We start from the raw sequence: 23,947 nt of genomic DNA on the forward strand, positions 1-23,947 counted from the left end.
ACAGTGAAAGGATTCCTCCTCTTGTTCACTGCTGTCTCCCAGCAATTAGAATCTCAAGCTTACTATTTCACCTCTAGAAACTGAACCACTTTATGAAATGCGAAATGCTGGTTGTCTTGTGCCCTGTCTGACTGGGGAATCCATGGCCACAGTTAGGAATTGCTTCAGTTGATATTAACAGGGTTCACATTAACTCATCTGTGAGGGACAGAGCTCCTTTCCCTCATTGTAGATTCAGGTCATAGATTTAGACTTCAGCAATACAAACTTGCAGAAAGTGAGGATTTCTCTGTTATTCTGTGAATCTCAGCACTCTCCTACCCCCACCAATGACTCTCGTCAGGATTATAATTGAGTATATTACAATTTAAATCTTCTCTGAATGCCTTGGCATTAGCAAAGGTAGCATTAGTGCTAAATGGGATTACCTCTTCTCCTTTCACAGCTAAACAATAAACCATAAACCCCATCCAAAACAGACAACTCCAACACTATTAGTGATTCTGCTAAGCCAGTTTATTTCTCTAAGAAATCTTCCTTCATTACAGGAATAGAAACCAAAGCCTTGTTTTTTAAGGCTTGGTGCTGTTAGGCTCAGTGCTGCCTGAGCTCCCCACAGTGCACCCTCACTGCAGGAATTGTCCTGTCACACTGAGAAGCTACAGTCATCACTTTCATAGAGATGCTTGAAAAGCAGAACAAGGACCAAGCAAGCTTTACCCTGCAGTGGAAGCATGTTCTTATGCAAAAGCAGCTGTGCACATACACATGCCTGCACTGAGAAATGAAGGCCAGACCCGTGTGCCAGGAGGTACCTGAGGTGACTCCAATACTGCTCTGATGCAGAGGAGCCTCACAACTGGCTTTCAAGGAACACCCACGTAAAACATGTACACTGCAGCTGGGACAGAAGCTGAGTAGGTAGATGTTGGACACATTCCAGGCTGCTTAGCTATTCAGAGGTAAGTTTCCCTCACCAGCCCCCGACCAGGCCAGTGGTGCATGTTCCTGACACGTGCTTTCTTGCTGGACAGGAGTGCTGCGGCTGGAAACGCCTCCTACAGCTCCGCAGCCGCGCCGTGCTCGGGCGCAGGGCCGCCGCCGTCCCGGGAGCGCAGCGCAGCGCGGATGCCAGCGGCCAGCCCGCCGGGGGTGGGACTAGCGGCCGTGCAGCTCACCCGCAGCCCCGCCGCTTCCAGCGCCTCCGCCGTCGTCGGCCCAATGGCAGCAAACTGAGAGCAACGAGTGACAGGTAAATCGGCTCTGCCCCGTTCCCCGAGGCCACGTCCTCCCCTCCTAGCTGATAGTGCCGGGCTGATAAAGGGCGTGGCTGAGCTTACTGAACTACACCAGCCAGCTCGGGCTGGCCACAGTCAGTGTGAAAAACTGCCCCTCAGTGCAGCTCCTGAGGAATTATTTTGTATTTATCTCAGCATTACACAAGTTTCAAGCTCTTGGTCCCACAAAGCAGGAAAAGTGAGAGGAATTCTAACATGCCTCAGCTTAATTACTGATCCAGGAAAGAATTATTCATACCTTCCCATCACTAAGAGAAAATAAAGTCAAGACCCAGTGGAGAGAGGGGAAGTTAGCTGGGGAGAAAAACTTGAGATGAAAACAATTCCTTTTGCTCTTCTTAAGAACATCAGTATTTGCTATCAAGGCATTTGCCACAACTTGCTTTTTCAGAGAAATAAACACCAACAAATGAGAATAAGAAGGTTTGGAATGGCTCTAACAGCTTTTCATTCGTCCACCCCAAACTTACTCCCTGTTGTACATCAGCACTTTTAAAGAGAAGGTACCTTGATATGATTGTTAAAATCCCCTGAAAGCTTCTGAATGTGCTGGAGGCAAAATCTGACACCAGATGGGCTGAAGAACACCACACTTGCTGGGATTCCCTGAGTGAAAAGTAAGGGATGTGGTAGGTTAGCACACCTGTATGCTGTCATGGGAAAGCCTGTAGTTGCTATTGGGCTGTGCAGTCTTGTTGCTGCTGAGAAACAGCAGTTAAGCCAAGAGAAAGGGCTCCTGTAAAGCAGAGCCTTCCACCCCCCATTCTGCCCCAGAGGGCTGAAATGCAGGCATGACTACAACCAAACATTGTCACACAAGCACTTGCTGCTCAATGTACTGACTAGAGCTCTGCTTATTCTCCTTTTGAGCAAGGAAACTCAGCAAGCTCTTTCCCTAAATCCATCCCCATCTCCCCCAGTTCTGCACCTACTCTTGTTCCAAGCTCCTGTGTTTTACCCTCAGGTCTACCTGCCCTGAGCTGCTCTGACACAGATGAGGTGTTGCCTCAAAACTGCAGAGCCCTGGATGAGCTTTCCCTCTTAACAGCAGCAGAAACCTTCAGCAGCCAAATACAACCACAAAATTGTCTCGCCAGTTCTCAGATTACATGAGCATCCAGTACCTGCTGTGAGAAGTAAGTGCTCAGAGATTCTTGCAGGTCTGCATGTTGGGCTGTTTGATAAACAGTGAGGCTTTCCAGAGGTACACCTGGAACCAGGAGATACAGGCACAATTAAACTGGCATTCAGTGACTTCCATTATTTCAGTAACACACTAATTGCACTTAAGTGGACTCTTTTAGGCTAAAAAGATAAAGAGTGCAGCAACCCAACCTCCCCCTTTTTATTCCCATCCTCTAACTTCTGCCCAACACAAGAGCAGACTCAATTTTTACTCAGTCAAATTTCACTGACAAGTTTAGACACACCACTTCTCTAACTGACTAATTCAAACAAGGCTCCAAGGGCTGGCCAACCTTTTTCTCTAAGTACTGTAGGTAGTACTTCTCTTTTCAGGGCTCCACAAGGAAAAAGAAGAGCTGAGGAATTGGGTTTCTCTCCTGTAAACACACAAACAAGAACTTTCATTAACTTGTGTCTTTAGTACAGGGTAAACTTGATCCATGTCATACATTTTAGAGGTATCAAATGTTGAATGCTGCAGTAGATGCCTCCTGCTTCATCACAGGCACAGCCCTAAGGTGATTGAAACCATTTGCAGTGCAACAATGCAAAGGACAGAGGCTGCTTAGCATGTAAATGAAAAAATATTCCATAGCCAACGTGTTCATATTATGCCTAAGAAGATCTCACAGGAGATAAACACCATTTCTATTCCCTTTGCCATTCTGCAAAGCAAAACAAGTAGCGTGCAAGTTCTCTGCTCCTCCTCAGAAACACAACCTTCCTCTATGTTATATCTAGAATCTCAGTGCAGTCCAGGACAGCTCTCTCTCCCTCACACAACAGTCAGGCAGACAAAGAGAAGGGCAGAAATACTTTGCTGGAAAGTTTCAGTCTGTCTAAAAGTCTTAGACCTAAGGGAAAATGATTCTCATCCCCCTGCTGGAGTGAGTGTAGATATCCTCACCTGCTCTTGGCTTGGGACATGGAAGTGACTGCTGGTGGCACCATCCCACAGGGCCTGCAGCCACCTGCCCCACACCTCTGGCTACAGCAGCCTCTCAATAACTTGCTGGGTTTATAGCTTAAACTCTGTTTTTATAGAGTTCCTCACAACTAGATTTTAGCTGATAGAAGGGAGTGTTAACACTGCAAAAGATACAGAGCATTTCAGTCAAGGCAGAACTGGGCCAGACTGTTTTTGCACCCTTTGCCTCTTTTATAAACAACAAATGCAGAGGAAATGTCAAGTGGAAATTCTACACCCAAGCTTGCATTTGTCTGTCAAAATAAATGAGGTCATGTGCATGTTTAAGAGAGGATTACTAGAAAAAGAATGGTCTTTTAAAAAATGGATTCTTGGCTTATAGTAGTAAGCACCAGAGATGCCTCAGGGAAAAAAAACCCAGAGGGGACAGCATAGTAAAAGCCAAATGGAAAGACCCTTGCGGGAATGAACATGGATACATTTGACTTCCCTCCCTGTCCACTGTAGAGTCATTAGAAATCATAGATAGGCTTGTAATAAGTGACAGGAAGGAAGAATGAACTTGGGACAGAATGTAAGAGAGACTTTAAAATCATAAGATAAAACCCACTGTTTCAGCATTAATCCTTGTATAACTCATGTGAGGCAATTGAAATGTCAATGGCATATCTGTAAAGAAACACTGATCCTTTTTGACTTGTGTTCACCAAGCACAGAAAAATCCCTTACTAGCCCTGCACAATGCAAGAAGCACTGTCCCTAATGGTGTCCCCCTCCTCCTGTCACCAACACTGTTACACCACAGCAAACTACACAATATTTGCCTTGAAAAGAGAGTAAAGTAGCTAAGGAGTAAATTCCTTTATCTTCCCAATCACTTAAGCTGAAGTGGGTACCAAAGCACAACAGGGGAATAACAAAAGGATGAACATTACTTCAGATTTTATCTGACAATTAATTCTAATGATACCAACAGTTCAGAGCTGTTCATTTACTTGCCACTTTATGCAGAAATATCTGTGTAATAGAGAACATGATGTAATTTAATCTGCCCTTCAGGGGTTGTTACAAACCACTTGACAAACTGAGAGCATCTAAACATGCACAATCCAGTAAATCATGGGGTATGATCACATGTATCAACAAGCAGCAGTGTGCAGCCAGTGAAATGCACTGGGGGATTACCACAGCTGAAGGGGATGCAAGGGCAGTCGTTTCTGCAAGGGTAATGGGGCTGCTACAGCATGGGGTTAATCCCAACAGGCTGCTGGTGTTCAGGGCTGAAATCTCTACAAAGGCTGGAAACACACAGATCTCTCTAGCAGATGCTGCTGTCCCCAGGAAGCTGCCAGCTCCCAGCAATGCAGGAGTGTCAGGCTCAGGGGAGGCACTGAGAAAGAGAGAGAGGATCCTTAGCAGGACTGAGCAAATAACCAGAGGAGGTTCTGAGGCATAACTATGCCAGTTGCAGGCTCCCAACAGGGAACTTGGATACTACATGCATTTTGTTTTCTTCACACCTGATCCCAGGTTTCTCTGACACACAGACACCACCACAGACAGGTATTCTTCTCATCTCCCTTCTCAGAAAACCCCTCCATCTGCACACTGGCAGACACTAATTCCTTACCAGAGGTGGATTCCTTAGCACTAACAAATCAGCTAAAGCCTTTCTTTGTTGTACTGTATCTGTTGGAGAGCACATATGGGTTGTTCTTCACCTAATGACATTTTTATGCTGAAAATGTCTGTCTTCATTTTCAGAATTTATTATTCAATCTTGTGTTGGCAACAATCCTTTTCGTCATGAAGTATTCCCTAGAGTTAAAAGACTTTGTCAATTAATTACAGAGCACTCTGCCCATAAAACACAACACTTTCCAGTTCCAATCCCATTCTTCTCTTTACCTATAAATCTCTGCTGTTATGCACACTCTGCTAATCAACACTCTCTTTCACATCTAATGTTAACAGCCAAAAATAGCAGTGCTGGGGTTCTTGACATCATTTCCACTGCTGAAGCACTTAACACCTTACTCAGCAAGTTCCTGAAGTGTAGTCAGCAGGAGGGCTTTGAAACCAGCAGACAGAGTAAAATTCACTCAGCATCTGGAATAATGGCAGGGATTGTCACTTGTTTCTCTGACCAGGGTTAGCCAAAGGCAGACCAGTCACCTTGGCTGGCTCAATGACAGGGCTGGGGCATTCTCTGTTCAATCAGTGGACACTGCCAGAGCCTCTAGACAAAGGTTTGTGTTTCTCTTTCAAAAGTCATTCAGCAAAGGCCAGACCTTTGTATCAGACTGAAAGCTACCCTCTAATTTCACTGCACGGCCCTCTGCTTTCTCACCTTTTCACCCATGTTCTACAACCCAGGCAGTGCCAAACCACAGCCTCTATTTTCACAGCTTGCACTGAGCCATCCACTCAAAAAATAATCAGCTCCTAGGCCTAAAAATCTCTAATATTGGAAAGTGTAACAAATTACAGTAAAAAAAAAAAAGAGGAATTAGACTTTTAAAATTACCCAACAACCTGATAATACATTAAGAAGCAGCAAACAGATCAGCATTACGACTTCAACCATAATAAAAGAGGTAAATAAAACACAAGGCAGCATTTTAACTTGACTGTTTCTGCAGCCTCTTGAAAACCACTCTCCTTTGGTGCTGCAAAACATTCCCCTGAAACCACATGTTCATTCTGAGGAAAGAAATTCCTCTTATCTCCTTCAAATGACAGCAAAGTGAAAAGTCCCCAGCATCAACTGTTTAGCACAAAAATACTTTTTTTCCTGGATCATATAGTAGGATTAATCAGAGAGTCTAAGATTTCATGGAAGTGAGTATTTGCTATAGGTATGTCAGGTTCTACATGTAAGAGAGATGTGCAGTAGGTACTTCTCTGCTTCAGTGCATGCTCCATTTTACTTCTAGGAGATTCTGAAACACTGGGAGGTACATTACCTTATTTTAAGTAGATTTTGCATACATACTTGAGCAAATATATTCAGCTAGTTTTTCAGCATTTCCAGATTTTTCTCCCTGTGGACTAAGGCCAATTTCTTCCACTGTAACCAAAAGGAGCAAAGACAGACATTGAAACCCATGAGAGCAATTCAGATCTATCATGGAAACAAGGGTTGAAAAGGGAGACAGGACTTGATCCACACACACAAACACTTATTTGAAAGGCAAAATATCAGCATACCTGAAGTAGTAACATTCTGTGAAAGATTCCACTTTGGCTTGAAAAAAGGACAAAAACTTCTAGGGCTAGCTAGGGATTTTTTGGGGAGTTTTTAATCTCTCATTCCTGAAGTGGTGGAACAGAAAGCAGTGTCTGACTACACTGAGTGGGCTGCAGCTCCTGGCTGAAATCCTAATGGACAATCCAAGAGTGCAACACTGGTCTTACTGAAGCAAGTAAAAGGGCATGAGATGAATTCCTGAGAGGTTAATTAATTTGGGACTTGACTGAATCACTGGTTGGTGATTGAGTGTTGTTACCCACCTGCCTGAAAAGGAAAGGTTTTTATACAGGTAAGCAGTGCTTATCCCAAATAACTTTGGACTAGAAGCAGAAAAACATGAAGACTCTTGGAATTCTCAAATGCCAGCCTTTTCCTAATATCTCCTGTGTGGTTCAGTGGACTCTGAAGCCACAATGCAGCTTTACAGTAAGAAAGGCTTTTATAAACTAAAATCTATGTTGCATTTTTGTTATGCATGAAAAACACGTGTGGTATCAGATAAGAACCAGTGCCAAGGCTGACAGAGCAGCTGACCCACTGAAGAGAACAGGATGGGTACAGCTGACTTGTTGGGAAATGCCTCCCAGGAACAGCAAGGGCAGGAAGGGCCAGTGCCCCACACTTTGTACACCACCAAGCATGTTACAATCCACCCCTTTTCATTTCCAAAGTGAACGACAGCAACACACACATTAAGAACAAAGGGGTGGTTTTTTCTTCTTCTGACCAAATTTCCAAAGTACTTACCTTCACATCACAATAAAAGCAATGAAAAACCATAAGCTAGATCCTTAGCTGGAGTAAGCACAGAGAGTTCTAATGTCTAGACACTTACATTTATCAAACTTCCCTGTATTTTTTCCTCAAATTGTACTCACAAGGAGGATTTACCTACAAATTCTTTTTTTTCAACCCCAGCTTACCTAGAGAAGCTGTAGCTTTTCCTACCACGTACACTGGTTTAGTATTCCATCTTTCTTTAAGAGATTTTGACCAGGCTGGAAAACATTAAGCACATGACAAACAAAATATGAATGCTGAATGAATATTTGGGCTTCTGTTTAATCTAGAAATACAGCACCATCATAATAACTGATACTGCCCTACAGATTGCAGCAAATCTGGATATACAAAATGAATTTTTAATGTACTTTTTTCATAGAGAGCAGCCTCCAACATGTTTTTAAAAGCCTAATTTGAGTAAACAGTTCTTAGGTGCTTTCCTTCAGCAGCATTTTTAATGCATGCTTGCCCTATGCCAGCTCCCAGGCAGCTTGCAATGTTCATTTCCATCTTGGCATTATCAATACTCCCAGAAAAAAAACCAGCACATAGGACAAAGACATTTTATGTTCAAGACAGAGAAAGCTTTTTCTGTAAGACTTCATATAAATTACAGAGGTACAGGAGTAGCAGTGGCCAGTTTCTATAACATGCCTCTCTCTTTAAAGGAAGAAAGTAGTTAAGAAGCCAAACTAGGCACTGCAGCAAATTATTCTTACATGTTCCTATGAGACCTGATCTAGGTGAACCTGCTTCTGCAGGGGGGTTGGACTAGATAATCTCTAAAGGTCCCTTCCAACCCCTACCATTCTATGATTTTCTGATTCCTTATGCATGAGATAACCACAGCTGGAAAAGCTCCCACTAATTAGTCATTTGCACCAAAAGCTCTTTTAACAACAGCAAAACCCAACCCTTAAAAGCTCAGTTTAGCCTGAGGCCTTTATGATGCCAAAAGAGCTATGAGACAAAGCTTTGTTTTTAAGAAGGTATGTTCCAAACACCTACTGGTGGGTGAAATGAAATTACAAGCTTCACAAAATACTGAAACAGAAAGACCAAGGAATATAAACATGTACTTACCTTCATTTTTACTCTTCTCTTTTAAACATATCTTGATGGCCTCCAGTGCTCTTGGACTGGTAAAAACCAGGCCTCCATAACAATCTGGATGAGAGAGCTACACACAAAAAGCAAATATAGGAAGTACAGTAAATAAATGTGAGTAAATAAATGTAAGTATTAAGTCAATTGACACTTTATAATCCTGTAAAGAGCAAAACAGCTTTAATAAATGAAACTGGAATGGGTATTCAATTACTACCAGTAATATCTCTAGTCCATCAGTCTAACTCTGAATTTTACCTGAGCAACTGAACTCTTTAACAAGTATGGGCAACCTGCTTGATGTCATATACAAAACTGGGATATCTACAGCTGTGCTTGTGGAAGCACACAGAGAGGTACCACAAAGGGCACTGTGACATGACACAGCACCTTGGCAATCACAGCCTAAATTCTCTTGAAATGTAAGTCAACTGAAAGAATTTTCAGCTTACCTTTTCAAATAAGCTCTCTAGAGAGATGAATTCAAATGACAAAACTGGAATCAAAGTGGCTTCGAACCCATACAACCCTAATTCCTATGAAAAAGAAGGTTACAGTTCTTGGAAGAGATTTCAAACAGCATTTTTTTTCTCCCAAAGAATTGTCTAAGTTAGCACAAATCTTTCTTTTTAATGAAGTGAAACATAAAGGCATCTTCTTTGTTTTTACTAGTGCATCTGCTTTGGTTTCATTAGTTATTTAGTATTACAACATAACACCAGCCAGCCATGGAACTGAGGCCTCCTTACAGCTAGTGAATAGTTACAGTATAGATCAGCACATCACTCTCACCTTCCCAAGTGACAATCACCTCATCCTGACAGTGTTCTTGTACATCTCTGCCATTCTTTAAAGCCAACAGAACTGCTCCTATGAATAACTCCTCCTCACATGCCTACATGCAGGAGCAGAAAGGACCACAGCCAACCTCTTTTTAATATTACACTCCCAGTAAGACCACTGACATTTGTTGTAATCTTAATTCTACCCATGTGAACACAATCAGTATTAACTAATGGAAATGAAATTGCTTTCCTATCAGTACTGTGCTGAGAGCTTTAAGGAGTTCAGTATGAATGTCCCATAACTAAAACAATCTTCTCAGTACCAGCACATTTGCTAACAGACTTTGTTTGTAGCATCATTTCAGACATGCCTTCCAAAGGTGGAGTATTTTTCTTCGAAAATACCATCATTTCAGACATGCCTTCCTAATTTTGATTGAGCACCCTTTCCACTTGAAACAGTTCCATTCATCTATCTTGCTGAACACAGATACTGTTGTTTACTGTGAAGTCACACAATTGTTTACCTTTTTAACAGTTTACTTACTTTAAGGTAGGGATCTGGTCCTGAATCTTTGTCTTTGGGATCCTTCAGCAACAGAACCTTCATTGTTTACCAAATAACTGCAAAGAAACTCTGAAATACAATAAAGGAATTTATCTAAATTAGATCTAGAGGACTTGCTACTGAATAGTGACTTTAATAGCTCAGCTTCAAAGAAACTGGGCTGCTAACAGTTGCACTGCTCTCCACACAATGAGTAAGCACTTAATGTACACTCTCTGGGCATGAATACCCACCCTGATAAGAGCAACAAATAACATGCTGTCTTTAGATAATACTGCTTAAGGGAGACACTAGAATGAAAGTCATCAAGGAGAGTACATTTTAAAGGAGAATATTTTGTACACAAAGCTTTAAGTTCAGCAATGTAATAAGCTGCCATCTGTACTTAGCTCTTTTCATTTCCATGCAAGGGCTTGTGCATCAGGGGATATCACATGCATGGTGCAATATTTTTTTAAACAAAGCCACAAACTGCTGCAGGTGTTTATATTCACATGTTTAGAACTCTGAATATAATGCCTTGTTTCATGTATCTATTAAAATGGAAGATGTCAGTGCTCAGTTCCTTGAAAGTTGATTTGGGTGCTGAATTCAAAGCCCAATACAAGATGTAGGCAAATATACCAAGCATCAAAGCAAACAAATACAAGCAAACAGATATCCATTCTCTAACTGCACATTTACCTCAGTTATCTATGTGTTACTTCCCTGAGAGCTTACATACAGCAAGTTCTCTTCAAAATTAACTGCATCTTAAATTTTATCCAGTTGCATCAAATGCATTGAAATCCTCAGAAATTCAAAGGCAAAAAAAAAGCCCTGTTCAGACAAATATGAAAGGAGGAAAGACAAAAGGCAGCTTTAGACAAGAGTGGACAAAACGGGATCTGGTTCAAGTAACCAGAGCTCGGTGTCACACCTGCTCCTGGAGCTGGAAGCACTGTGAAACAGGAGTGGTGAGAAGGGCACCCAAAGCAAACTGGTGCCAGGAGCTCTGGCAGCATCTGACTGTGTTAGTTTGGGGGATTTGAAACTGTTTTAAATCTAGGTTTTCAAACTGAGGTTTTAATTCTGAACATCTTACTACAAGACATGGAAGGGGACATTTCCACAAGACCTGCAGCACTCAATACTGACACGGATTGTTGTTCTGGTACTGATTTTCCCAACAACTTTGTAAGCCCATGTTCAGTGCTTAGGCTCTCAGTACGATACACCTACATTTCAACTAGTAACTCTCAAAGAAAAATGATGAAGTCTAACCTCTCACATCTCCCTGTTTCCAAAATATACAATGATTAATGGCATAATAAAGTCATCAAAATGTAAATGTAAGGGTTAAAAAACCCAAATAAATCCTTCCAAACTGTATAATACAAGACAATAATACTTTCTGGAAAGAGCAATTTCCAGAATGATTGTAATAAACCCCACAGATGATGGGAGAGTCAATTTAGGTACACCTGGGGAAAGCAGATTTCTAATTAATTACTTCAGGTGGTTAGAAAGGAATTAACTTCCCATCCTAAGCCTTACTGCTGTGTCAAGTAATGAATAACAATAAGAAATGGGTAAAGATCCATGCTTAACAAGGTGACTTCTGATAATCAAATTGTTTTGTTTAGCTCCTGCATCCAGAATTTACACTGAAACCAAAGAATAATTGCAAATTCACAAAATATCCTGGACTGCTGCAAGATGCAATTACCTGTCTGTCTCCTCTACAAAGAAATCATACAAGCTGTATTTTGGACTCAGCCATCTGGCTCTCTTGTACAGAGAGTAAGGGCTGCACAGCTCTGATGCTCCCAGAAGCTGCTGGCTTATTGTCAGTTCTGCCAGAAGGCAGCTCATTTAGTGACTCCAAAAAAGGGCTGCAAGTGTCCAAGAGAAGACCAGTTAGAGCTAGGGAATCTGTAAGTCTGTGCATTCATTAACAATGTGTATTTTGGTCTGCAACTACCCTCTGACTGCTTTTAGTTTTACTGCTGAAAAGAATTAGTCTCCTTCCCCCCAGCCCTAAACACCTCAGATTGTTCTGTTCTGCTGGACTTGGTGACAAGTGTGACCAAATGGAAACTGGTGGAATACACCCATGTCCAAATGCCAGCTCCTCACACCAAACACTTGCTTAGCAAGCATGCTCTACCCCTGCTGCCAGGGGATGGAGGCACAATGCCATCTCCACAGGCAAACAGAAGGCAGGTGAGATCCCCAAAGAGGGACAAGCACCCACGAGCACATTTTCAAACAAAGCTATGCCCATGCACTTTCAAATGGTGAAGAAGTTAAAACTCAGTTATGGATTATTTTGGGGAGAAAAATATACAGACAACTTTTCATGAGTTGCTACAATTTCGCTGTGTGATGCTGTGAATGGAAAACTGTGCAAAGATACAGATTGCATCCCCACAGAGACAGTTTGACTGCAGCAGCACAGGGCTTTGCCAGTGGATTCTTTCCCTGTGTATCAGTATTCATATCTGGAGATGTGCTTCCAGTGCAGATGCAGCTCTCAGAAAATAACTTAGTAAAATCCCCACAGACACGTTTGATGCTTTAAAGAGACAACAAGCTGTGACCTACTTGGGCAGTATTCTAAAAGCCACAATCACATCCCAGACCCTTTGCTTTGCATTTGTTTTCTGGCTGGCAACAGCAAATGTCCAATCCTCAAATGACCTAACTCTCCATTAACTCAAGGTGAAGACTTAAATGGAACACGGTCTGCATGAATGAGCTCAGACATTAATGTCCACTTCCACGCTTTCTGTGCTTAGCATTTTTCAGTATGTTTTTCTGACCAATTTATTAAAAAGCCCCACAATTATATTGTGCTTGCTGTGTTCTACCTCACTGCCTTCCCTGTCCTGTTTGTCTGGAATTATCTGTAACTAATCTGGGCATTAAATGCTGAAGTAGTGAGCACCTGATTCCTCTGTACGTTCGACTTAATGGCACAGAAGCTCAGGCCAGGTTTTCAGACTCCAGACTTGTATTTGAGCCTCCGGTTGGCTCTTTTCTTTACAGCAGTGTTATCTGTCAGGTTCAGCCGAGACAGCCCACGCACAGAGGTGGTGAGGGCGAGAGAGGAGCGAGGGCACTTGCTGCACGGGGCAGGTCCTTTGCCGGCCTTTGAGCGGAGGCTGTTCAGCAGGACACGGAGCTCTAACAGCTACCACACACCTACACTCCCACGCACCGCTCCGAATCCCAGCACGGCCCGGTTCGCTTTCCTAGAACGCCCTAGGAGCGGGTCTTCTTCCAGAGGAGGTGACGGTAACACGGAAAGGGACTCCTCGGTTTTGTGTGGCATCCCGCGATGTGTGTCCCGGCTCCTCAGCCGGAGCAGGCTCGGCCCCGCGGCGGCCCCGTCCCATCTTAGCACAGCGTTCCCCCGCTACCCCAGCTCCCGCAGAGCTCCGCCCCGGGCAGCCCGCACCCCACGGCGGCGCCGAGGCCGGGCTGTCCCCGCGCTCACCTGCAGCAGCGCGGCCGGGCGGCCCCGAGCGGACACCGCGCCCTGCGCCCTGCGCCGCGGCCTTCCGGCTGCCGAGCGCCTGCGCGACGCTACGGCATGGCCACGCCGGCCAAGCGGCGCCCGCAGCCTCCCGCCGACGAGCGGGACTCGGAGCCGGAGTCGGACGAGTCGGGCTCTGAGGAGGATGATGATGAGGAGGAGGAGGAGGAGAGGATCGATGAGGTGAGCGGGGGCTCCCCCCGGCGCTCGCGGCCTTCCCGCGGCACGCGGGGCCTGCGGCCGCCCTCCGCGCCGGGCCCGCGGTTCCCCGTCGCACGGCCAGCCCGCACCTCCGCCCGAGCCTCTCCCTCCTCTGTGCCCCCGCTGTAACGAGAATAAGCCGTAAAGCGGCGAAAGGAAACAGCCGTGACCGCAAGCGTCGCGCGGGGGCTGTGGCCGTGTGAAGCCGCTTGCCGACCCCCGGGTCGGGCGCGGCGTGGCGCGGGGTGTCAGCGCTACACGTGTGGGTAACACGTTGGTGTATGCCGGGCATCGGTGCGGTGAACGGTGTTTCGTTAATGGTCGAGAGTCGTGGTTTTCTGGGGGGTTCTCCCTCTGCGGTCAGTCCCACAGGCGGGGCTCTGGCGTGGGGCCCCTCAGCCAGCGCTGCTGCGTGGGACTGCGTGGGGTAGTGCTGTCAGCGCAGGGCGTTTGCTCTCGTTTCCTTTCGGTGTAAGAAAGGAGGAAAAGAAACCCGACCCCAAACCCACCAGACCTCATGGAAATCAAACCGTATCTTCCTTTTTGTATCTGCATCTGGACATGAGTGAAAATGCATCGCGAAGTTGTGAAACATCACCCCGAGTCCCCCTATCCCGGAAAGGGTGAAACACGCACTGGCTTTGAGCTCTTGCTGAAATCTTACAGTGAGAGGCAATCTGTCGTTTTCACGGGTGTTACAAGAGTGAGAGGACGGCAGTACCTGTGGGTGTTAACTCTGTTCATTTCAAAGTAAATATTTTGATAACTTGATTGTCTTCAGCAGGAGACGGCTTTGAGTTAAATATCTTCCTTTTCTCAGATGAGGTTTTAGTTAGCTTATGTTAGTAAAGAAAAAACCCCTAATCCTGCCTTTTCTGAAAGCGATGTCATGATCAAAACTGTGGGTTTGTGTTACCAGTCATCCTCCCGTGTTGGAAGAGCACATCTGCCACTTGAGTGTGTGCCGCTTCATCTGAGCTGATCTGTTTAGGACGTTCCTGACAGGAGTGCTTTGTGTACTGTCGAGTGTTTGTAAACTGGGAAAACATTGCACTAGTATCTAGACTGTGAAAGGAAAGCTAGTGGCAATAATCAATTTCCCCTTTTTACTTTGAAGTGCTCAGCATTGCTGTAAACGTTGGCAGGACGGTGCTTTCTGTTGTGGTGTTTGTGGACGAGGTTTCTTGAGTCTTCAGTGACGGGTGCTGAGGATGCTGTCTGTATGTCCCGCACTAGTGTGCACGACTGTGTTCCATTTGCAACTGTTTGTGCAGTGGATAAAGTTTGCAATGTAATGCTTATTTTAATAGCCCAGCTTTTGAAGATAGTGTATTGCTTTTACATCTGTTTCACTTTGGGAGCCTGGATGCAGAGATATATTGAGTTTCCTTCAGCTCTTGCATAAGATGTCAAGATGTGCATTGCTGGTGTTAATGCACTGAACATTTGTAACTGTACAAACTTAGACATTTGTAAAGTCATATACTTAGGGGCATTTGTTTCTCTATAATTCTCAGTATCTTCATTTTTGCTGTATTAACCTTTTCCTTCACCACTTAAGGTGCAAGCAGGAAAATCTCTCCCTTTATGCTGGTGTTTTCTTCATAGAAGGGGCCACGTGGTAGCTTTGTCAGTCTGAGAACAGCAGCATGATTGCCACCTAAGGCCTGGGTGATGAGAAGGAGCTTTACTCACTGCTGCATTGTACATAGCAGAGTGTGGCTGCGTTTAACGGCTCGCTCTGCAGGCTGTTGCTTTGCTTTGGATGCAACATGGGGAAGAGAACAAGCACACAGGACACACCAAAATATATCACGAGTCTTTATTTGCTTTATTTTTTTTCTAATAGATAAAAGATGAAGGGTTTGTAAACTCTCTCGTATCAGGCTGTTACTTAGTGGAAAAGCCATGATACAAGACCTGTGCTAGAACATCTAGTGCTCCCGTGGTTTATATCATTTTATTGCTATGATTTGCACAGTATTCATGACCACTGTAAACTCTGTTTTCTTCGGAATTTACTTGCTTAATCATTCAGGGAGATATTGAATTTTAAAGCAGTCAGGAAGGTGCTGGTGCCAGGAGTGAACGTTGTATACCTGAAAGACACAATCTCTTACATAGGTAGCCTCTCAAGTAAATAATGTGTTCTCAGTTGCCTCTTTAGATCTTCCTCGCTTTACTAGACCATAGAGAATATCTGAGCCTGCCTCCTGATTTTCAGTACCCCCCTAAGTAGTTGTGTACCTGTTTTCTACGTCATAAACAGGCCTTTAAGGCTGTTCTCTCGTAAAGACCATGACCTCAGTGTGGGCTTGGAGGGAGTTAATTGGTGACAAAAGTGAGGCTCAGTTGTTTAAATTGCTCAGACGATTAAACTGACAATTAAAAGGCAGAAGAAATTTGGATGATCTTGAATGGTGGTTCATGGAAGACTAGGTTGGCAAGGCAACCTTGGCAGGCATTGCTATTAATATAGAAGCCCAGTAAAAATGTTTGGTGGATGCATTTGTTCTGGAAGGAGAAGCGGGAGTTCACATCCTGGTTTTGCTGTCGTGAACTCATTGTGTGCCGACTGAGCAGGCTGCCACACTGGCATTAACAGTACCATTAGGATTAGAGGAAATAGCAGAAGTATGGGTTTGCATGTAATTATTTATATGTCTACAGTAATCTTCATCTTTAGCCAAAACATTGCACTGCAACCCTGCAGTTTAACAGAGTTTAACTGCTGGGATCAGTCTCTATGTGGCTGCAGTAAACATAATTATGTGAACCAGACTGCAGGAACAAAGCATTAAACGTTTATTCCCAGCACAGTTTGTAAGGCAGTTTTGAAAAGTTACTTTCACAGATGCCCTTTAAAGATTACAGAAGAAATAAACATGACAGTTGCTGAGATTACTGAAAGGTGGAAGTAAGTTCCGTCTCTGATGTTGACCATTTCTTGTCTTCAAGTTTCTTAGAGTTTATCTTTGTTTTGATATAGTCTCTTCCAAGTGTGTTTGATAGTCTCTATTTTGCTTCTTCGTAGGAAGTGAATATTGAATTTGAAGCACATTCCATATCAGACAATGACTACAATGGGATAAAGAAATTACTACACCAGGTACTTTGACTTCTTGTTTACTTGGTTGATATGTTCATTGGTGAGTAGTATCTAAAGAGAGGTTGTGGAATCCCCCTCTCTGGAGGTTTCCAAACCCGCCTGGACGTATTCCTGTGCCCCCTGATAGAGGGGAACCTGCTTTAACAGGGGCTAAAATTTCATAGTACTTGTTTCTTATTTTCCAGTTGTTTCTCAAAGCTCCTGTTAACACAGCTGAATTAACTGATATATTAATACAACAGAATCACATTGGAAGTATTATTAAGGTAAGAGAATTTATGTTTGGGAATGAAGTACAGTGATTTTTTTAGTGTTGAAATGGTGTAACAGGCTTTCAGAAGAGGATCCTGTCTTTTTGTGCTTTCTTGCTTTTTTACTGAGAGTAATTCTTCTATTCTGAAGAGCTGAAATTTCCTGTACCTCCCATCAGCTGAACAAGGAATTCAATTTCTTGTTTTGGTTAATTTCTTTTTACACATGGAAGGGTTTTTTTTGTTTTAGTTCTGAATTTCTGTGTAGTAGAATAATAAGGCTGAAAGTACTGTGGAGGAGTTTCTTACCATTGCTGTAAGAAACAAGACCTTGTGATTCAAGAAGCAAGAATCACAAAGTCTTGTGAAACAAGACCTTCCCTGCATTCTCAGAATGTACAGAGATACAGACCAAAAATATCCTGCATGCAGTTTCCTTCTCTGCAGAGCCCTTTGGGTATAGGAAAGGCTCCTGAAATGAGTCCTGAGCCACTCTGCAGAGGCCTCTCAGTTACCCTGGTTAAGGAAGCTGTTCAGCACTGTATAGTGCTCAACACATCATGGCCACATTGCTTTCAATCCAAAACAAGCTGCTTCCACAGGGCCTAGTTGTGCTGTTGTACCCCGTGGCATGGCATCACTGCTATGCATTCACTTTTCACGCTGTGCCGACAGCTTTTCAGCCCAAGTTTAATATGCTCCTTACCTTATAACTACAGGACCCTCAATTCTTTCCTCAAGTTTTTCATTGTTGAGCTTTGTGTTTCACTCTCTGTCAAAGCTCTCTTGTTGTCTGGTTTGTAAGAATTTGTAGGTTTGTTTCCTTATGTTAGAAGCTGAAGAAAACTGGGTTTGCTTAAGAAGTTGTCATCCCTTGTACCCAGATGCTGCTTGTTATTTGTGAGCTATCAAATTTTAGTGCCTTTCAGATGATCCTGCTGTAGAAGATACGTGACCTGTCTCTCTATGTAGCTGCCTCTGAGTACCCAGAGATGTTCAGTGATGTGGCACTTTGATAACTGTAACCAGAATGTGTAGGTTGTGTGTTTGTACAGGTTACCTGTGTGGTTGTCATCTGCCGAGCAGCTTCTGCAAAATAAAACAGTTCTTGCTGCAGAGAGCAGAAGTAGAATACCAACATGGATTGTTGCTTTTTCTTTCCTTAACTAGCAAGCAGAAGTCCAAGAAGACAGTAGTGATGATGATGAAGATGATGATGAAATCTTTGGTTTTATAAGCTGCTTAAACTTAACGGAAAGGAAGGTTGGTGTTCCTCATTAACATCTAGACAATGAAAAGTGAAGCTGTGTCCTGCTTTTCTGCCATGTATGGTAAGCCTAGACAGCTGAATCAGGATTCTGAGTCCCACTACGAAGGACTAGGGTCTTAAAGTGGCACATCCCTTAGCTTTCTTTTGGATCTAGCCCTACCCAACTTGCCGAAGGTCAGACATAAAGCAGAGTGGAAGAGACAGTTGAAATTAGCTCTGGTAAGTAGTTCCAGGGTAACTGAGCTGTCAGCCTCCTGTATTTCTTTCATCTTTTGCAGCTTTTGAGTTTTGCTGTTGAGTATGCTGGTGCTGCAGCTCCTAGCTGTGTCCCTATCAGATGAGAACACTTGTTTGCCCTCAGCTTTAGGGTTGGTAAATAATTTCAGAGAAATTGTCCAATGCTTTAGAGGCAACTTAAGGAAATTGCCAGGAGGGCTGGAGGTTAGTCCCGTGAATTCACATGAAAGGTTTTCTTGTGTACATAAGTGTTCTGTAATGTATACAAAAAATACACTTTTTGATTCTAGGGTACACAGTGTGCTGAACAAATCAAAGAGCTGATTCTAAGTCGGTGTGAGAAGAGCTGTGAGCAGCAGGTGGTTGAACAACTGAATAAGCTCCTAAACGACAGCGCTAAGCCTGTGGGTCTTCTGCTAAGTGAAAGATTCATTAACGTACCTCCCCAGATTGCTCTGCCCATGCACCAGCAGCTCCAGTAAGTTTGTTTGGGGTTTTTTTTTTGACATGATCTTGAATAGTACTTTTTCTTCCTCTTGTTCCAGAAATCTGATGTACAGGCAACTATTAAGACAGGTATTACTATGGACATAAGTAAGACATGAACAGAAGAAAACCATAAGGTCTTTAGTTATTTTGAATTTTGTTGGATAAGGGACTCTAGTAACCAAAGAGTGTTTTTCATCTTCTGGGTTTTTTTCCTTTTCTCTCATGTGAGGTATGGTTAGAAGCCAGATTGATTGTTGTCATGACTCATTTAGACTATAAAACAGACCTTTAAGGAACTGGTGCTTTTATACGAAAGAAAACATGTAGCTAGAGGTGGTCAGGAGAGTTTCCAGAGAAAGAAATGAGATGCTTGAAGGCTTAGCTTTGAGGATTGCCACTAGCACAGTGTTTGTCACAACTCAAACTCGGATCTCAGCCTCGTTGTCTCAAAGGCTGTGGAGCATTGCAATGACAACATGTTTAACACAAGAGTGAGCAAGAATATCTTCTGTCTCTTGAGTTACACTTCCATGAGGGAATGTAACTGAGATGTATTTTCAGGACAATTACACTTAGAATCACTTCACTACTATGAGCAAGATTCTGGTGGAGGAGGAGGGAAGAGTTATATTCTGATGTGTGGCAAGACGTCCATATTTTTATTGTTTTACAGTGCAAATGCTGTGTTGAAGTACTAGGAATACATATGCAAGAGTTATTTTCTGAGACATGAAAGAATAGGTTGCACTGTGAACATCCTTCCTGTACTAATTCATTGTAAGGTCTGCTTACATACTTGTTGAGAGTTTAAATGGTGCATAGTAGTGGTTGATAGAGCTGGGACAAAGGCTGGACTCGGTGATCTTAAAGGTCTTTTACAGCTGAAAGGATTCTATGACTCTATATAAATGTATTTTTGAAGTGTGTGTATAAACATTTCTTTATCTTCAGGAAAGAGTTGGCTGAGGCTCAGAGAACAAACAAACCTTGTGGAAAGTGCTACTACTATCTTCTTATCAGCAAGACCTTTACAGAAGCCACAAAGAGCAATTCTAAGAGGAAGGAAGGGAAAAGACAGCAAAAGGAGGAATTAATGTTTGCAAATGCAGAAGAAGAATTTTTTTATGAGGTAACGTGGGGTTTTATATTTCAAAACTTTTCTTTTTCCTTACATATCAGAAAAAAAAGATGATTCACCTTAAATTCAAGAGGGTCTTTGAAAAAGAAATGGCCACATATCTTCTAAATTAAAGGCAGCTTTTTTTAGTGTAGTGTTGAGACGTGAGCAAGCAACATGTGGGAATAATGGGAAATGCTGTGAGAATAATGGGAAATGCTGTGAGAATAATGGGAAATGCTATGAGAGTAATGGGAATATTCCAAGAGTCCTTGAAATAAGCAGAGAATTTAGGGAAAAAACAGCTATTACTTTGAGGCCAGCATCTCAATTAAAAAACTTTATCTCTTTTTACTCATACAGCAATGCTGATGGGATTGAATTGAAAGTAACACTTTAAATACTGTGAATGACATGTGCAGAGTTTTAGGATGAATAAATGGTAATAAATCCAGAGACTGGATTTAGCAGCAAGTCCCAGGCCTTCTGAGTTTACCAAAGTCTGGAGTTGCTTTTGTCTCTGGAGGAAGGCAGTTGTCTTTAATCTGAATAATAAGGAGTGTGAAAGGTTTGTTAAGTTGCTGTGTCAGCTGAACAGAGAAGACTGACTGTGGGTGTGTGAGTTGCAGGAAGTGCAGGTTAGCCTCAGTATCTGTCAGTGAGACTCCACTTAAGATGATTTACATGGCAAGTGTTCAGGAGTGGCAGCTCAAACAAGAGGTAGCGACTTCCTCTTAACTTAACCACATGTCCCAGTTCAAACACTTGGAAGAGTAAAGGTTCAAAACAAGCCAGAGGACTCTGAGCCTAACTCAACATCAGCAATGCATATTAATACTTCAGTGCAGAGATGTTTTTTCCTTGCCCCTACATAGTTAGTCCTGCTCCAGAAGAACACATCTGCTGAGGCTTTGTTTAGATTTGACAGAGCAGTTAAATGCATTTCTCTGAGATCTCTTCCCAAGAAACTTAACAGATCCAAAGCATTTGTGTCATGGTTAGTATTATGTGGAAAGCTGATTTATCTGTTGCCTTGTGGATACCTGTTAGTTGCAAACAATGCACAGAATAAAAACCTTTTCAAGATGTGAACAAGTAGCTGTTACTTCCATTTTCTGTCTCTGTTCTACTCGGGGCAAGTATATTAATAAAAAGGGCTTAAAATACTGAGGTGAGAATATGACTTCCCGTTTCCTAAGGCAACGTGTGTGCACAGCTCTGCTGGTCCCAGGCCAGGTCAGGCAAGGAGAAGATGCAGGAAATCAAATTAAAAATGTACTTTGAAATGCAAAGAAATTGTTGTTGGGGTTTTTTTCCCCAAGCTTTAAAAATAGTATTTTCCAATGTTACTGCTTTGTCAAGAGACCTTGATTTTGCTTTTCTGGCAGGGCCTGCAGGATAAAGCAGTTGCACATGCATCCTGTGGTTACTGGCAAAGGCTCCTGGGTGCAGTCATGACGTTCTCAGTTAGAGCTGTGATATGGCTGTAATTTTATTTCCTGGTCAAGAGAAAAATATAAGTGGGTGAATCCATTGTTAGGCACAGGGAAGGAACACTGCTGCAGCCTCTGTGCAGTAGCAAGTTTGGGAGTTTCTTTTTGAGTTCCTGCTATAACTTTACCAGCTGAACTAGAACTCTATCTAAACATGCTGCTGAAGAGCAGGAGGGAAGCATCCTGTGATACCCATGTGTCCATGGGTGTTATGTTCTAGAAGGCCTGGTCTGTATTTGTCTCTGTTTTGTTAAATGGCATTTGAAAGACTAATTATGTGCTTTTAATCTAAATGGCTGTAATTTTCAATGAAAATGAGTAGACTCAAACTCAACATGTTCAGTCTTTCTAGTGTTTTTAACAAATTCATGGATCTCTGTACTTATTGGTTACTGTACTTACTGGTGCATGTGTTCAATTAGTATTGGAGTGTGCATCCTTCCTGATCACACGTAACATTAATTAGATTGCCATAAAACCCTATCAGATGCAGTGAGGCAAGCACTGAGAGCCATATACAACAGAGAGGAGCCTTTTTGCACTTGTCAGTTCCCTGTGCTTTATTCTGTTCCTTAAAATGTTACTGAGGGAACAGAAGAAAAGCTTTGTTATAACCAGACTTGGAATTGATGAAAGGTTTAGGACTTGCATTGCTCACACTGGTTGTTGTTGAGCAGAGCCACTCGATTAATGTGATGGTTCTTCTAAAATGAAATTTACAGCCTTGAGGCACTGTTAGTAAACAGCAAACCTAAAAGGAGGCTGGATCTTAACTTTCCCTGCAAAGGGAACACAATAGATACGTTTTCCTACTTAGAAGTTCAGTTAATATTTTTAATCTGATGTGTGTGAGAACTAGAAGCATTTGTCAGGTAAGTACCCAGCAGGCATCTTGTCTGGGAAAGCTGGTGAAAAGGGACTGTTCTATCTGAATGCACATCACTGAAAACAAAAAATGCCTGTTGTGATCACCTACCTCTTTGGACAAGCATGCTTTGTGCCCTTCAGTGGCTCCAGCCATCTAGAGACGCTGCAAGAGCCTTTTGAAATTCTGCTCAGGATTCATATCAGTGCCTATCACCTTAATGTTTCATTCCTGCTGGCAGTGTGGAAGAGATTACCACATATCCTTACAAATACATGAACTTTTAGGACTCTGAGCAGTTTTAGAGTAGACAGTGAAGAGAGCAGAGTGTATTCATTGCCACAGTCCTTCCACGTTGCCCACAGCAAGCTATTGTCTTTCATGCATGCTCTACCCTACCTGCACTCTCACTGCTCCTTCTACCTGGGTTTTGGCTGATCTGCTCATTCTCAAAATTACACTAGTAGAGAAGGTCTGTTAAGAGCCTAATATTCCTGTTACTGGTCAAAGACCCCTGCTGGTTGCCACAAGAGCTTCTAAGGGTTGGCATTTCGTGATGTGATCTAAAGTGATGTGCAGTAAGCATGTAAACGGAGCATCAGGGGTCTGTTTTCTCCTAGGTGTTTTTTCTGATACCAAACTAAAAGGATAGCAATCATTTTAGAATTTAATATGAATGACAGAAATTCTGTGGTAAGCAGATAGTTCAAAACCCTTAGTAGTGGGTTTTTTTGGTGAACCTTTTGAGAGGAAGAAAGTAACTTCTTCATAAGCAAGCCCATAAGAAAGTCATTACTTTTACTTTGTTTAGATGATCTATTGTCTTCATGCTGATCACAGGTTTAAATTAGAAATCCTAATGCCTTTGTTTGTGTTTCTTAGCAAGCCCTTCTGAAGTTCAGCTACTCGGTGCAAGAGGAAAGTGACACCTGTTTGGGCGGCAGATGGTCCTTTGACGACGTCCCGATGAAACCTTTGCGGACTGTCATGATAGTTCCAGCTAATGGAATGAATGGAATTATGGAGAAACTCAAAGACTACCTGTCACTGTGAACTTGCCTAAAACCAGCTTTTTTTGCAGAAGCAGCTGTGCAGAGCTAGGACTTCACAATACTTCCAGGAGACTGCTGTTGGGATAATGCTTTTGTACTGCTCAAACGCTTCCTTTGTACACTTAGAAGACAAATAGGTGGTACAACAGATCATAGCCATCAAATTCATGTTTCTGAATACTGTATCTTGTTGCACTTTGGTATCATCATTAAGCAGTCAATAAAAAACAACCTGACAAGAAAACTTGAAGATCTGCTCAATATGCTTCTAAGCAAAACTAAATTGTGTGGTTTCTTTACAAAACAACACACACAACAAAACAATGCAACAAGGAAAATGTTTCTTCTATATGCTGCTGCTCTTCAATGTTGATGTTAAAAGGCTGAAATCATAACGTGGGTTGAGATGGGAATGTGTACTGCATGTACTGCCTTT

At 42.8% G+C, this 23,947-nt stretch overlaps 2 protein-coding genes across 7 annotated transcripts; one reads left to right on the forward strand and one right to left on the reverse strand.

Annotated features, from left to right (window-relative positions):
• Window positions 1-498: 498 nt before the first annotated feature.
• On the reverse strand, window positions 499-13,720 carry UROS (uroporphyrinogen III synthase). Of its 6 annotated transcripts, none has more exons than XM_062001611.1 (10): window positions 13,389-13,720; window positions 9,887-9,976; window positions 9,007-9,090; window positions 8,531-8,627; window positions 7,588-7,662; window positions 6,407-6,481; window positions 2,777-2,860; window positions 2,423-2,508; window positions 1,806-1,904; window positions 499-1,232 (listed from the first exon to the last, which is right to left on the reverse strand). In XM_062001611.1, the coding sequence occupies exons 2-10, from the start codon at window positions 9,947-9,949 to the stop codon at window positions 1,059-1,061; spliced, it is 837 nt and encodes a 278-aa protein (XP_061857595.1). In that variant the 5' UTR covers window positions 9,950-9,976; window positions 13,389-13,720; the 3' UTR covers window positions 499-1,058. The 6 variants fall into 6 exon arrangements, with proteins under 6 accessions (XP_061857595.1, XP_061857596.1, XP_061857594.1 ...); XM_062001612.1 differs by lacking the exon at window positions 13,389-13,720 and adding an exon at window positions 13,110-13,355; XM_062001610.1 differs by lacking the exon at window positions 13,389-13,720 and adding an exon at window positions 12,837-13,354.
• Window positions 13,440-23,755, forward strand: BCCIP (BRCA2 and CDKN1A interacting protein). Its single transcript, XM_062001607.1, has 7 exons — window positions 13,440-13,610; window positions 16,663-16,737; window positions 16,923-17,003; window positions 18,159-18,251; window positions 18,786-18,973; window positions 19,936-20,113; window positions 23,342-23,755. Exons 1-7 carry the CDS (start codon window positions 13,485-13,487, stop codon window positions 23,510-23,512), a joined length of 912 nt encoding a protein of 303 aa, XP_061857591.1. The 5' UTR covers window positions 13,440-13,484; the 3' UTR covers window positions 23,513-23,755.
• Window positions 23,756-23,947: the final 192 nt, after the last annotated feature.

Source organism: Colius striatus, chromosome 8 (assembly GCF_028858725.1).
Source record: "Colius striatus isolate bColStr4 chromosome 8, bColStr4.1.hap1, whole genome shotgun sequence".
NCBI classification, from domain to species: Eukaryota; Metazoa; Chordata; class Aves; order Coliiformes; family Coliidae; genus Colius; species Colius striatus.

Coding starts and splice junctions, on each gene's coding strand:
- UROS (XM_062001611.1), bottom strand. CDS start 9,949: ATGAAGGTTCTGTTGCTGAAGGATCCCAAAGACAAAGATTCAGGACCA. Junction 7,663..8,530: donor AGAGAAGAGTAAAAATGAAG/GTAAGTACATGT, acceptor AATGTTTTCCAG/CCTGGTCAAAATCTCTTAAA. Junction 1,905..2,422: donor GCACTTACTTCTCACAGCAG/GTACTGGATGCT, acceptor CTTTTCACTCAG/GGAATCCCAGCAAGTGTGGT.
- BCCIP (XM_062001607.1), top strand. CDS start 13,485: ATGGCCACGCCGGCCAAGCGGCGCCCGCAGCCTCCCGCCGACGAGCGG. Junction 16,738..16,922: donor TAAAGAAATTACTACACCAG/GTACTTTGACTT, acceptor CTTATTTTCCAG/TTGTTTCTCAAAGCTCCTGT. Junction 20,114..23,341: donor AAGAAGAATTTTTTTATGAG/GTAACGTGGGGT, acceptor TGTGTTTCTTAG/CAAGCCCTTCTGAAGTTCAG.